This window comes from Chiloscyllium punctatum, chromosome 40, assembly GCF_047496795.1.
Source record: "Chiloscyllium punctatum isolate Juve2018m chromosome 40, sChiPun1.3, whole genome shotgun sequence".
Lineage (NCBI taxonomy): Eukaryota > Metazoa > Chordata > Chondrichthyes > Orectolobiformes > Hemiscylliidae > Chiloscyllium > Chiloscyllium punctatum.
The window spans coordinates 11,407,354-11,422,829 of record NC_092778.1 but is presented as its reverse complement, the minus strand read 5'-3'; the positions used below and the strand labels follow the sequence as shown (position 1 = coordinate 11,422,829).

The 15,476-nt window shown below is 38.9% G+C and overlaps 1 protein-coding gene across 3 annotated transcripts in view; it reads right to left on the bottom strand.

Annotated features, from left to right (window-relative positions):
- The window catches only part of sdk1a (sidekick cell adhesion molecule 1a), a 903,166-nt gene that overhangs the window by 425,891 nt on the left and 461,799 nt on the right, over nt 1–15,476 (bottom strand). For all 3 annotated transcript variants that reach the window (XM_072559294.1, XM_072559292.1, XM_072559293.1), the window contains exon 5: nt 895–1,028. In XM_072559294.1, coding sequence (XP_072415395.1) covers nt 895–1,028 — 134 coding nt within the window. The remainder of the gene's footprint in view (nt 1–894; nt 1,029–15,476) is intronic.

Genomic DNA, 15,476 nt, shown 5'->3' with positions numbered 1-15,476 from the left:
TGTGGCTTGCTATGCCCAACTAGGAGAAACATCCTTAATGTTGTTCTGGAAGCAGGGAAGGGAGGGAGCAGGATGGATGAGAACATGCCACTCCCAGAAACAATAGAGAATGGTTTCTATTCAAAACCCATCACTTACACAAATGGGCTCATTATCTGAGCAATCTCCTGTTAACAATTGAAGGGTAGACTGTTAGATTCCAGCACCGGCCCTCTTGTGGCCCAGAGGTAGTGTCCCTATCCCTAAACCAAGAGACCCAGATTCAAGTGCCACCAGGTCCAGAGGTCTGTAATAACATTTCTGAACAGGTTAAATTAAAAAAAAAATTTCCAGCAACACATTTTTCAGGCCTGGGTTCAAGTCCCACCTGCTCCAGAGGTGTGTAATGACATCCCTGACCAGGTTGATGTGAAAAATATGTTCGACTCCAGCACATTCTCCATCTCAAGCTCGAACAAGAAGTATCACCCACAGCACTGTGGACTCAAAAATTACAGGAAAGCTTCAAACAATCCAGGATTCAAAAATGTAAGCATATTCATACACAGGAACAATTTTGTTCACTGATCTTCTCTTTCCATGTTATGCCAATAGATTGCAAAATAATTTGTTTCATCATATTCTTCAGCAAGCTCTACATAATATTTTTGTACTTCCAAACAGTATTGTAACACAATTAAAATTATAGTTGATTTCACTCTTGATGCTGTCTTGAATAAGAATGGATATGAAAAAAGGTTTTCTACTTTGTATTAATTGAACAAGAAGATCTTACTTAATTGTGTGAAAAATAAATCCATAATGTTGTAAGTCCCTTGTTGAAGGCAATACTGCCCTTTTGGAAACCCCTGTTCTTCCTGAACACGAGTACATTCATTTAGTTTTCACACTTACTTGCAATGCTCAGGTAGATAAATGGACTGGTCTTGTTTTCCCCATTCTTTTCGTTGACTGCTTGTACATAGTATTTTCCTGCATCTGCTGCAGTTGCTGAAAGCACCACCAGCTGATTGTTGAGAGTTATAGCTCTGTTAAAAAACAAAAAAAAATGAGTTCTCCTAGCCAAATCTTATGGAGACTAATCATTAGAAACCTGCAACAAAAGTAGCTGACAAAGTCTAATGCTGGGAGTTTGAGTACTGAAAAGTCCTTCAATAATCACTTAAAAGTAGCCAATTTTTCAAAAATCAATTCACCCCGAAGTCTTTCATTTTCATTGCTGTGCAGCCAAGCGTTATAACTTTTCTGCACCACAGCATTGCAGAGGATGCTTAGTGACCTAAGTAGCCAGTTAATCTGTTTTTAGGCTGGAAGAGATGAACGGTCATAACATTAGGTGCACATCCTACTCTTCTTTGGAAACATGCCATTGAACCATTAAAATCTACACAAATAAATAGCAGAACCTTGGTTTATAGTATTACCTAAAAGATAGCATGTCCAATAAGTGCATTCTTATTGTCCTGAAGTTACATCTAGATATTTTTGAAATCACTTATGTGAGAATAAATTTATTCCTTACACAAAGGCAAGCATTCCACTTGTTGCATGAAAAGGATACTTACGTTAAAAGTATATGAACTGGTAAAACAAAGACATGTCAGGTCTCCTGAAATTAATGATTCATAATCAATGTGAATATACTAACTGTAAAAAGAACTTCGCTCACTATCTGAGAAAAACAGAAGAACATTACAAGCATGCATTTACAATCTTGAAAATGTTATATGTGCCAGGGTTAAGTTATATGCGAACAATTTCGTGAGTGCTTATTGGATTACAATTCTGATGAGTACAATGTCAGCTCATGTTAGTTAGTTAGTTTAGAACTTGCCGCTCTGAATTACTTAATGTAAGAGGTAATTGCTAAATGTCTACAAACACTTCTGAAAGCACTGAAGAATCATTCATGATACATTGTGATCAGAAAACATTTGGCTCTCAATGCAAATATGAGCTATATGAGTTGACTGTTTTTTCTCACTGCACTCATCATTATGAAAAGCTGGGTGGCAGGGTGAAATGTGAGGAGGATGTTAGGAGATTACAGGGTGACCTGGACAGGTTAGATGAGTGGACAGATGAGTGGACAGATGCATGGCAGATGCAGTTTAATGTGGATAAATGTATGGTTATCCACTTTAGTGGCAAAAACAGGAAGGCAGATTACTATCTAAATGGAGTCAAGTTAGGTAAAGGGGTAGTACAAAGAGATCTGGGTGTTCTTGTACACCAGTCAATGAAGGCAAGCATGCAGGTACAGCAGGTAGTGAAGAAAGCTAACAGCATGCTGGCCTTCATAACAAGAGGGATTGAGTATAGAAGCAAAGAGGTTCTTCTGCAGCTATACAGGGCCCTGGTGAGACCGCACCTGGAATATTGTGTGCAGTTCTGGTCTCCAAATTTGAGGAAAGACATTCTGGCTATTGAGGGAGTGCAGCGTAGGTTCACGAGGTCAATTCCTGGAATGGCGGGACTATCTTATGTTGAAAGATTGGAGCGACTGGGCTTGTACACCCTTGGGTTTAGAAGACTGAGAGGGGATCTGATTGAAATGTATATTATTAAAGGATTGGACACTCTGGAGGCAGAAAACATTTTTCCGCTGATGGGTGAGTCCTGAACCAGAGGACACAGCTTGAAAATAAGGGGTAGGCCATTCAGGACAGAGATGAGGAGAAACTTCTTCACCCAGAGAGTGGTGGCTGTGTGGAATGCTCTGCCCCAGAAGGCAGTGGAGGCCCAGTCTCTGGATTTGTTTAAGAAAGAGTTGGATAGAGCTCTCAAGGATAGTGGAATCAAGGGTTATGGAGATAAGGCAGGAACAGGATACTGATTGAGGATGATCAGCCATGATCATAATGAATGGTGGTGCAGGCTCGAAGGGCAGAATGGCCTACTCCTGCACCTATCGTTTAAATGACCTACATTTCTCAGCTTTTAAAATTTTTTTGTTTATAACTTGATTTTTTTTTTCTACATTTAAACAAATGTTATTTCTCAGTGCACTTCCTTAAACTTAGAATCCATGACCCTAAAATATTTGGTCACTTTTCTTAATCTTCTCAATATCTGGAGCCTTTGATTAAAGTTTAGTTTAGTATCTCACAGTTAACAACACACCATTGTTAACCTGTAATAAAGGATGAGCATGGCAGCTAAATTTTATCTTCTGTGACCCTGACTTTGAAATATTTAGATTACGGTGTCTTGAGATTAAAGCTATTTAGCGAATTTAAAAAGTGCAGAAAAGACAAATTGTTACCTTGTTAAGAAAAACTTTGGCAACGAGAAGTTTTATTTTCACTTAATGTTTTGTTTTACAGTGAATTTTACAAACCTAACAAAATCAATGCAAGTCTTTGTATAAAAATGAACTGAAACATCTGTTATAAATTTCAAATAAGCAAAACTTGTTAGCGACATTCCAAGAACCTACATACACATGAATATTCAGATACAGGTACAAAACTGAAAATGACAGTAAGCCAGTTAACAACTGAAGCCAGAGAACTCTGCAACAAATTAGAAACTGACAGCAACTGGAGACAGAAATTTTTCACAACTACTAAACTGATATTATTCTTCTTAAAACAGCCTTGTTGAAAATATTCTTTAAGCCGGTGTGTACATATTATATGTTGTCAAGGTATGGAATTTCTAGTCCACATGTTTATCACATTTTCTAATTCTGCATGTCAAGTGACTACAGGGGCTAGCCACTTTTATTTGTCATTGAATGACACAAACTGTAAAACAGACTGAGCCTCTACTAACTCTCATTCATTCTAGCTGTGGTTATGACCTGGAGTTTCATACTCAAAGCACAAGTTTCCAACATGCATGCTGCAAGCCTATCTTTCCAATCTACTCATAATACAATTAAAAATGCCTCTTAATTTCAACGATAAGGCACACCTTATTCTCATAATCATAATATTATATATGCACCTATTATTTCTAGATTCTTCAACAGTCAAGAGAACAGCGATTGTAACAAAGAAAGGTCGATTTTACCCAACAGTGGTTACTTTAATTTTAGTCTTCGTGATGTGATTAAATAAAAATTACGATTTTCAGCACAGAATAAAATTCATAGAAAATTCACTACAAAGCCTTATAACTAAACAGCAGCTTTAGTGAATAAAATGCCGAGTCATTTCACAAGCACCATGTAAAACAAAATATAATACAAGTAGGATTTGAGGCACAACATAAATGAGAAAGGTGGCCTAGAGAGCTAGGGAAATAATTTCAAACTTCATCTCCTAAGCAATTGAAGGTGTGACCTGCAAAGGTGAAGCAATTAAAACTGGGGATGCTCAACAGGTCAGTGAGAAAGATGCAGCTATCTTGCAGAGGACTGAGAGTTTGGAGGAGTTTAGAGAAATTGAGAGCAGCTAGGATGCAGAGTCATTTAAGAGCAAAGATAAAAATTGTAAAAGCAAGACATTTCTTAACTGGGAAAATATAGATCAGCAAGCATAGCTGTGATAAAGATTCTGGACTTGGCGGCCCTTGTCTTAAGATGGCGCAGGTTTTGGATGACAAATTGGAGAATACAATGTGGGGAGCCAACCAGCAACATGCTGAAATAACTGAATCAAGAGGCAACTCAGGCATGAATTGGGGTTTCAGCAACAAGTGAGCTGAGACGAGAGGAAGTTGGACAATGTGTTGGAATGGCAACAGGCAGTCTTCACCACGGCCTGATGCAAAATAGGAAACTCATCTCTAGTTGAAATGGGATATGAAAATAGGGGACAGACTAGCTTAATCTCAGACTACTGTCAGGGATAAGGATAAAGTCAGCAACTATCTATTTGAGATTCAGGAGAAGGGAGTTATAGTCCATTATCTCTGGACTGGCCTGTTTGTGAAAAAAATACTTGCACATCAAGAAGTCAGAAGTGGAAAGTAATATTCCGTCTTCTCATGAAGAAAACAGACCACTTCGTTAAGTAAAGTACTGTTACACCTAATGTGGATAGCACACTGAAAATCAAGCCCCAATTTTCCTGTAGTTACTAAAACAAACGCACGATTTTAAAAAGTACACAGAATTCTCTAGTTTACCTGTCTTTGACCATCAGCATGGAGGTTTCTGTACTTAACAACAGTACTTTTAATAAATAACAATTCTAACTACTTATAAACAATTATGAACCATCGACACATAACCCTTCTAGGTAAAATTCTAACCATAAGGCCATAAAACATGGCAGAAGTACAGCATTTAGCCTATTGAGTTTACCCTACAATTTAACAAGATCACCATTGATCTAATAACTTTTAAGTGCACAATCCTGCCTTTTCTCCAGATTTTAAGAAGTAGGTATTGCAGACTGAGAGAAAGACTAGAAAGGCAATTCAATGGTCCCTTTCCCTTGAGTCCGCCGTGATGATCGTTTAGACTTATCAAGACAGTGCACCACTTCCAACTTTGTCCAGGTATTTTCATTTGCCTGCATAAACAAAGGATGGCTGACTCACACTTATGAACTCTGTGACTTGGTTAAGAGCCACAGTTTATAGCAACAGATAACGAAAAAATAAGTGTTCTTTCTTCAGATTTGAGGTGGCTTTTACGGTAGAGAAAAGGCACAGCTCCTTCTTCCATTTTGGAGGTCTGATGACTTTTCCCTTAAACATTCACATCTCAAGCTGTTCAACTACCTAGGAGCAATAGTTATTGGCAGGCAGAAGGCCTCTGTCAATGATAACTGGTCACCATACCAGTTTAATTAGTTAATTGTTGCTGGTTGAAGCTCCATTCGTACCATCCCTCGACCCCTGCACATCTGTAACCAGGCTTTCCCCACTGCTTGAAAAGATAGATCTAACTCATGAAAACAGGTTCAGCATCCTCCATTAAACACAGAAGCGGTCCGATTCAACCAAACCCACCTGGTCTTTGGGATGGTTGACGTCCCTCACTCTGCTGCATTGTTGAAACTGCATGCTAAATCTCCTCAGTTGCTTTGACCAGGTGCAATTTTTTAAGGCTAAAAATCACACAACACCAGGTTATAGTCCAACAGGTTTATTTGGAAGCACTAGCTTTCGGAGCGCCGCTCATTCATCAGGTGGTTCTGAAGAATAAGATCATGCTCACAGTATTTATGGCCAAAGGAGTCCAGTGTGATGGAATTGTGACATAGTAAACAATCTTAGATTAAAACTTTTATCTTTCATAATAGGATATGCTGGTTTCTGTTCTTTGATATGTAAACCCCAGAGCTTCTTAAAAGTTGTATTCTCAAGATAGCTCAGGTTTTTAAACAATAGGTGTGAAGTCTGTCGTGTCCCAATGCAATGTCAGACTGACAAACCCTCTATATACTTTTACAGAGTTTTACATAGATGCGTGCAGTTTTTGTGCAAAATAAAATGTAATTCTGCAAAAACAAATTCACCCCATAAGCTTATATGCGTGTGCATGTAGGAGTGACAGATTGAGTGTGCATGTGACTGCGTGCGTGTGGGTGTGAGTGCATGTGACAGAGTGTGTGTGTATATTAAATCACACGGGAAATCGATCGTCAACTTATCGGACCACACCCTTCAACTGTAAGAGATCAAAATTCTTAGCAGGGGGCTGAATTTCTGCCCCACCACTAAAACGGACCCCATGAGCCTAACAGCAGACATGGAAGAATTCATCAGACAAATGAGACTCCGGGAAACATTTTCAAGATGCCAGCAGTGAGCCCAATGACTCTACCGATAAACTGGAACAGTCATCACAGGGATCCATGGAAGAGCAGCAAAGAAGGGGTCAACTTGGACCCGACTAGAAAGCCGCTGCCCTGGGTTTAACATGTATGCTCAAACTGTCAGGAAATATGTGAATGCCAGATTCATCAGTTGCACCCACAAAGTACAGCAGAACATCATCCGATCACAACGTAACGCCATCCATGCTCTCAAAACCAATTGCAACTTTGCCATCAAACCAGCAGATAAAGGAGGAACCATTATCATTTAGAACAGAATAGATTACTACAAGGAAGTGTACTGAAAACTGAACAACCAGGAATACTACAGGCAACTACCAGCCGATCCGACCAAAGAGCACACCCGTGAACTAAAAACATTGACCAGGACTTTGCATCCAGTCCTTGAGAGTTCCTTAATCACCTCTCATGTAGGTGATTTCTACTGCCTTCCGAAGGTACACAAAGCCAACACACCAGGACGTCCCATTGTATCAGGCATTGGGATCCTGTGTGAGAAACTCTCTGGCTATGTTAAAGTAATCTTGAAACCCATTGTACAGGGGACCCCCAGCTTCTAACATAACACACCAGATTTCTTACAAAAACTCAGCACCAACGGACTAGTCGAACCGGGAATATTACTTGTCACACTACAAGCACTCTACACCACTAGCATCCCCCACAATGATGGCATCAGGGCAACAGCCTCAGTACTGAATACCAACAACTGCCATTCTCCTAGCACCATGCTACAACTCACTCACTTCACCCTCCACCACAACATTTTCACCTTTGACAATCAGTTCTGCATCCAGACATATGGAACAGCCATGGGGACCAAGTTTGTACCCCAATATGCCAATATCTTCAAGCACATATTTAAACAAGACTTCTTTTTGCACAGGACCTCCTCCAACATGAGACACCAGACATATTGATGATATTTTCTTCCTCTGGACCTATAGTGAGGAGTCATTGAAACAACTACACAGTGATATCAATGAGTTTCATCCCACCATCAGACTCACCATGGACTACTCTTTACTATCTGTCTCATTCTTGAACACATGCATCTCTATCAAGGACGGACACCTCAGCACCTCACTGTACCGCAGACCCACGGATAACCTCACGATGCTGCATTTCTCTAGCTTCCACCCGAAACATATTAAAACAACCATCCCCTACAGGCAAGCCCTATGCATACACAGGATCTGTTCAGATGAGGAGGAATGTGACAGACACTTGAAAGTGCTCAAGGATGCCCTCATAAGAACAGGGTATGATGCTCAACTCATCGAACGCCAGTTCTGACATGCCACAGCGAGAAATCATAATGACCTCCTCAGAAGGCAGACACAGGTTGCAACAGACAGGGTACCCTTCATTGTCTAGTACTTCGTGGGAGCTGAATGACTACGCCATGCTCTTCGCAACCTTCAACATATTATCGATGAAGAAGAGCACCTCGCCAAGACCTTCCTAGTGTCTCCACTTCTTGCTTTTAAACAACCACCAAACCTTAAACAGATCATGATTCACAGTAAACGGCCCAGCTTTCAGGACAACACCTGCCACAACAGCCACTGCAAGGTGTTTCAGAGTATTAACACAGGTAACACCATTACACGTGGGGACACCTCCCATCATGTATGTAGCAAGTACTCATGTGATTCGGCCAACGTGATGAATCTCATTCGCTGCAGGTAAGGATGCCCTGAGGCATGGTACATTGGCGAGACCAAATAGACACAACGACAACGGTTGAATGGACACCGCACAACAATCACCAGGCAGGAGTGTTCCCTCCTAGTCGGGGAACACTTCAGTGGTCCGGGACATTCGGCCTCGGACCTTCGGGTAACCATCCTCCAAGGCAGACTACGGGACAAGCAACAACGCAGAGTGGCTGAGCAGAAGCTGATAGCAAAGTTTGATACCTATTGGAATTCCCTCAATCGGGCCTTGTGTTCATGTCACACTACAGGTGACACCACTGCCCGACACACACACACACACACCCCCTACACACTCAAACACCCATGCAGACCCTCTCTCTCTCAGTTGCACACACATACACCTCCCGCACTCACACCGACACATACACCCTCTCACACATGCACAATCGCACTCTATCTCATACACACACACTCAATCTGTCGCTCCTACATGCGCACACATAAAAGTGTATGGGGTGAATTTGTTTTCACAGAATAACTTTTATTTTGCTCAAAAACTGCACGAATCTATATAAACTCTGCAAAACTCTACAGAGGAGTTGTCAGTCTGACATTGCATTGGGACACAGACAGACTTCACACCTATTGTTTAAAAACCTGAGTTACCTTGGGAATGTAATTTAAAAGAAGATCTGGGATTTGCATATCAAAAAACAGAAACCAACATATCCCATTATGAAAGATGAAAGCTTTAATCTAAGATTGTTTACTGTGTCACATCTCCATCACTCTGGACTCCTTTGACTATAAATTCTGTGAGCATGATCTTATTCTTCACAACCACCTGAAGGAGGAGCGGCGCTCCGAAAGTTAGTGTGCTTCCAAATAAACCTGTTGGACTATAACCTGGTGTTGTGTGATTTTTAACTTTGTCCACCCCAGTCCAACACTGACACCTCCAATTTTTTATCTGTGAGCCCTGAATGTTGGTAGACTGTCTACAGGATGATTCATTTTGGATTCACCCAAACAAAAAAAATCAACTTAAGAAATGAAGCAATTTACAACTTTCTGCTCCCTTTCTCAGTCTGAAACTGTCCAAGGATGCTATGACATGCCTTTGATGTTCCATCTGCTCCAGAGGCATGTAATAACATCCCTGAAAAGGTTGATTAAAAACACCTAACTTGTTTATACATGGTATATATTCCAATCTTAATGATAACTACAGCAATTGCCACAATAACATGCTTAGCTTCGGACAGTAACCTTTTCAAGGGTGATAGTAGTTTTCATTGAATTTTATGTATAAGATATCCATGAAGTTGAAATGGAATATAAAATATAAACATTATTATTACACAGTTATAAATTGAAGATGAAAATCCAATTCAGATTTAGGGGAACCTATCCAATAAAATTCATCTAGGGTCCCTTCAGTGAGCACAAAAAATCAGTTTTCACCAACCCAATTTGTGTTCATTCCAACCAAGAGTGGCACTTTCAGTTCTCCAAACGAAATATAGTCATTTAACAACACACCAACTCAGAATTCACTTAGAGCCGAAATAGGAAACAGACATTTTTGATCTTCAACAGTGATCAGTTTACTGCTATTGAATAATGCAACAGAACCGTAAATTTCCAGCAAGCTCATAGAGCTGGAAATTATGTTTTGATGCTGAAGCTTCCTTGCAGTTTCCACGTAATTCTGTAATTTGGTCTCAATGTCAATAATGTTTCTAGATTTATTTTTGATTAATATTAACAGGCTCAGAACCTGCTCAGGAACCAATACTATACTTGAATAGACACCTAGAAAGGCTGGCACAGATTGACTAGTTCATGGGCAACAGCCTATTTCTATCTGATATAGGTCTAGAAGACCAAGAATGGGTCAAAACTCTCATGTGGGAAACTCATAAAAGTGCCTGGATAATAGCAATCATCAGCATAGCCAGGGATTGCAATAACAGTTATTTTACTGAAGTGACTTAAGTGGTGTCCTCCATGTATGTTATCAGCAAATTCATTCACAGCCTTCCCAGAAATTCTATGAACCTAGTTTCATTATATTCATTGTGAATTCATGGAGTTCAAAGCATTTACGTATGTTTATTTTTAAATTTAAAATTATTGTAACTGATAATAACATTAGTTATTGGAATAACAAACAATTTAAATAAGAAAACAATTAATTTTATGGCCATTTTTCATTTAAGTAAAATACATTAATTGCAATCACATTTGAGTATGCCCCTCTACGTTCTGCCTACTTTTGATTTGTCCAATTTCATTTGCATTATATATATTTCAGAGAATCTGTTAAATGGCATGGTTGTTAACACTCTCCCACAATACATTGCGCTCAGCATCAAGTAATGTTAAAAATCACACAACACCAGGTTATAGTCAAACAGGTTTATTTGGAAATACTGTACTAGCTTTCAGAGCGCTGTTCCTTCATCAGATAACTAGTGGTACAGGATCATAAGACACAGAATTTATAGCAAAAGATCACAGTGTCATGCAATTAAAATGATATATTGAACAAACCTAGATTGCTGTTAAGTTTTTCAGCTTTTAGAATGGATTGCAGGTTTTGGTTCATTAATATGTAAATCCCACAATTTCTTTTAAGTTACATTCTCAAGATAACTGAAGGTTTTATAAAAAAAGGTGACACCTCAACTCAGACAATCTTATACTGTGTCACACTGATGCACACACTGTACCAAGCATGCACACACACAAACACACACTCTCACATGTACACACACTCACACTCTCTCTCATGCACGCAGACACACAAGTCTGTGGGGTGAATTTGCATTTGCAGAATTATATTTGCTGATACATTCTATTTTGCTCAAAAAGCACACAATCTGCAGGCAGTGGATCCATGTAATATTTTATAAATTCCTACTTTGGAAATAGAACCAGTCTGACTCAAGATTGGAATACAGACAGACTCTAACCTCACACCTTTAATGCATTTTCTGAGCTGAGATATCACTTTTTTTTTATAAAACCTTAAGTTATCTCAAGAACGTGACTGGAAAGAAGTTCCGGGATTTACATATTAATGAACTAAAACCTGCAACCCATTCTAAAAGATGAAAAACTTAACAGCAATCTAGGTTTGTTCAATATATCATCTTAATTGCATGACACTGAACTTTTGCTATAATTTCTGTCTCTTATGATCCTGCTCCTGATGAAGGAGCAGCGGTCTGAAAGATAGTACTTCGAAATAAACCTACTGGCCGATAACCTGGTGTTGTGTGATTTTTAACTTTGTCCACCCCAGTTCAACACCGGCAGCTCCACATCAAATAACGTTGGCAGTGGAACTTTTAACTTCCTGGCATTATGATCATCTGATGTGAGTTGAGAAACCAAATCTAGCCAGAAGGGATTCAAATGCTGCAATCTCTGCAAATAGCAAGTTATGGATATGTCATGATGGCGACCAACATAAAAGGAGTATTTCCAAATTTTGTTAGCCTGATTTTATTCTGCCTCAGCTCTTTGGCTGAATCCTTATTTTTGTCTTTGTTACGACTGGACTCAACCATTCCTGGTGGACATCTATGTTCTACCCTTCATAAACTAGACATGCATCCAAAGCCATGCAGCTCAAGTTCTTACTTGCACCATTCACCCATCAGCCTTGTGCTTGCTGATCTACTTTAGTTCCTAATACTGCCTTATCTTTAAAATTATCATCCTTGTTTTCAAATCTCTGTATTTTTCCTCCTTACCTCTGCTATTTTTTTCCAGCCCCACAACCATTCAGGATATTACAATTATCTAATTCTGGCCTCTTTAACATCCCCAGCTTTAAATGCTGAGCACCAGTGGCCATGCTGATTACAATGAAGGTACATGTTTAATTCACTATAATTTATCATGGGTCTTTTCAATGCTTCTTGATAAGCTGATATGATATGGGAAGGACGCCCACAAAAGTTTTCAGCAAAAAATTGGCTCAATCTTGATAACTGGTGAACAGGTTTACTACATATTACTTAATAGTTAATTACATTTTATCTGAGATACACAGTGATCTCTTGTGAAACACTGAGTTCAAGAATGAATTCACACTCTACTAATGAAACATTTTCACTCAGTTTTGAGAGCAAACACTAATAACTTGAAAACACACTGGTTAGTTCTGCCCAAGAATACACATCATGTTCTGATGCAAAGTTTATTGTGTAATGTCAGTTAATTCGTTTAGGTATTAAATGCTTTACAAAAACAATAACAAGGACCTTGGCCGTAAGCTTCCTCTCTAAACCTTTTTATGAATACATGTCTCTTTCCTCCTTTAAGATGCCTTTTAAAGCTAACTTTTTGACTAAGCTTGAAGACATTTGTCCTAACATTATCTTAGCTGGCTTGTGTCATATTTTATTTCAGAATGCTCGTGAAACATCTTGGGACATTTCATTCATTTGAGAGACTAAATAAATACGTTCATATGACAAGGTCAGGCATTAAGCTCTCTCTCCAAATTTCTTTTTATTTGGAGATCAGCAGGTTGGAATTTACCTTACTAATGACTGGTATTTACAGGTATCAACAACAACAAAACAATCACAATATGTGGCTAGACTACTCTAGCCACACTCAATTCCCATCAGCTTTTATCATGCCTCTGGGCTTATCTCAGCAGATATCAGAAACCTAATTTTGATTAGGTGGAGGTATACTTTAAAACACATATTTCAGGCTATTATTTAGCTATCATTATTTGTATTAGCTCTATGGTACTTGAAGCAATGCTGGCACCTTTTTGTTAACGGAAAAGACACAGCACATTCACTCTAGAATTACTAAAGAACAAACAGAACCCATCAGTTCTGTGTTTAAGTTTCAACCTGTGCAGCAAAACTGCAGGTAATACAGCTTGTGTTGATCTGTACGGAATAGTGACTGCAACAATAATGAGTTACAATCCGCTCACATTAACATCAAGAAAAAGAAATGCCACTTGGTTTACATTTTCAGGGAAACAACTATAAAAAAATTGTTTAAAAAAGATTCAAAACAGAACAAACTGTTGAAACAAGCACAATAACAAGACCCACAACCTATAATGTAACAAATACACAGAGATAGAAGTTTGTTCACAAAGCATTACTTTAGCAGTTCCATGAAAATATTTTCCTCTCCACTGCCTGAACAATCTAGACTTACAAACCAAACGATGTGCACCTAAGGGTGGAAAATAGTGATCAAGCCTGAAAAAAAGTGAACAATCACTCTGTCTCATCAGAACCTTGTACATAGCATAGGAGTAAGCTAGCAGTGATTGATGTCCAACATCAACAGAATGCACCCGCCAGGAATGCCAACTATCTAGTAGTTTCTCCAGAAAAGTTGATCAGCCAGCTGAACTCCCACAATCCACTGGTAAATGAACAGGAAACTTCAAAACTGGACTTCCTTCTAAATAAATGCTTCTTTCATAAGATCTTTCATGGATCTATTTTCGTCAAGGAATATGTAAGAATTTGTGCCAGTTGGTAGTCAGTCTGATCTTAGTAGGGACATCAGATTCTGTGTGCAAAAGAATGCAAGTGACATCAGGCTGGGCAATGTACCTGCAGGCATGGTACAGTGTTTTAGCAGCCTTAAGTTATTTAAGATAACCTTAACAGGGAAATTGAGATTTCTAATGCAGCACTGGTCGTGGTTGGAGGCAGAGCTTATAACAAAACAACATATTCATTTGCCTGGTACATAAACAACAACAAGCTATTCTACTGAACTCTAAGTACAGAGAGGTTTACAGCACGAATAAACACAAACTTACAACCTACATGCATTCTACTGTATCCTTAGTCATCGGAGTAAAGTACAAAGTTTGTTCAACAAAACTATTTGAGATGAAGATATTACTTCAGAGATCTCCATAATTTTGAACTCTAGAAGCCAGGCTCATTTTAGAAGTTAGTCAGCATCCTAAAGCAAAGACCATGGCCTCAATATTAACCCTCCTCATAATGAAGTGAAGTAGTAGATTTAAACCTTAAATAGCAGTGAGCGTATCCTTAATCCACAAAAGTATGTGGTCGTTCCCATTTTTTATGCTGTGGATTATGTGGAATGCAAGTACCTCATTCTGGACAGGTGTGATATGTCTATATTTAAAACAGGCTTACAACACTACCCTAAACTTGATACTTCCCATATGGTTTTCACAAGTTTCAGGAAACTCCCCAGTGAAAGCGAAGTGGTAGCTCTGAGCTAAAGGTAATGCTTTTGGCTTCCATTCAGCTTATTGTAACCTTCCTTGAGCCCTTGCTACAACTGGCAGCATCCCAATACCAACCGCAGGCTGGTGATGAACATGCCAACACCAGCAAGCCCAGATCTGCATCCTGCCCTGCGTTCACATCTGGCTCCTGAATTCCAACCTTACATGTCATATGTCCCATGATCCTGATTACTGGGGACAACCTGCAAGGTATAATCCACCCAGCAACCTATCAGGCTATCAATTTGGCCAGTTGCCAAATGTATAAACGGAAGAAATAATTATTTTGCATTTCTCTTATAAAATTCAATAAAACCTCTTCATTTCTATCCTTGTCAAGATTTCAATTGCACCACTGTTTTTTTCTCATCCATCTATAAATGTTTGGGTGACTGCTCCACTTGTAAATCTTTAGCTTGACATCAGGTCATAAATCACATTAAAGTGCATTGAATAATCATTATGAAAAAAAACATATGATCATTAAAAATCATGAGTAAGAATAAATATTTTTATGTAGTGCATGATTAAATATGACATTTCCTTCTCCAATCCTACTCTCATCCGCATCCTCCCAAATCAAAACACTAACTGCTTCAGTCAGGATATTTCAGTCCATAACCTAAACTGCTCTCATTGTTGCAAATGTACTCAATTTTCAATATGTTAGAACAGGTTAAGCTTTAATTATGTAAAAAGGACCCAAGCAGAGACTGTCTCATTTTTGTCCTCAAGGAAAGGAACAAGGAGCATTGAGCTAAATAAACTTCGATTTCAATATTGTTCCAGGTGATGAATTCTTTAAACAAA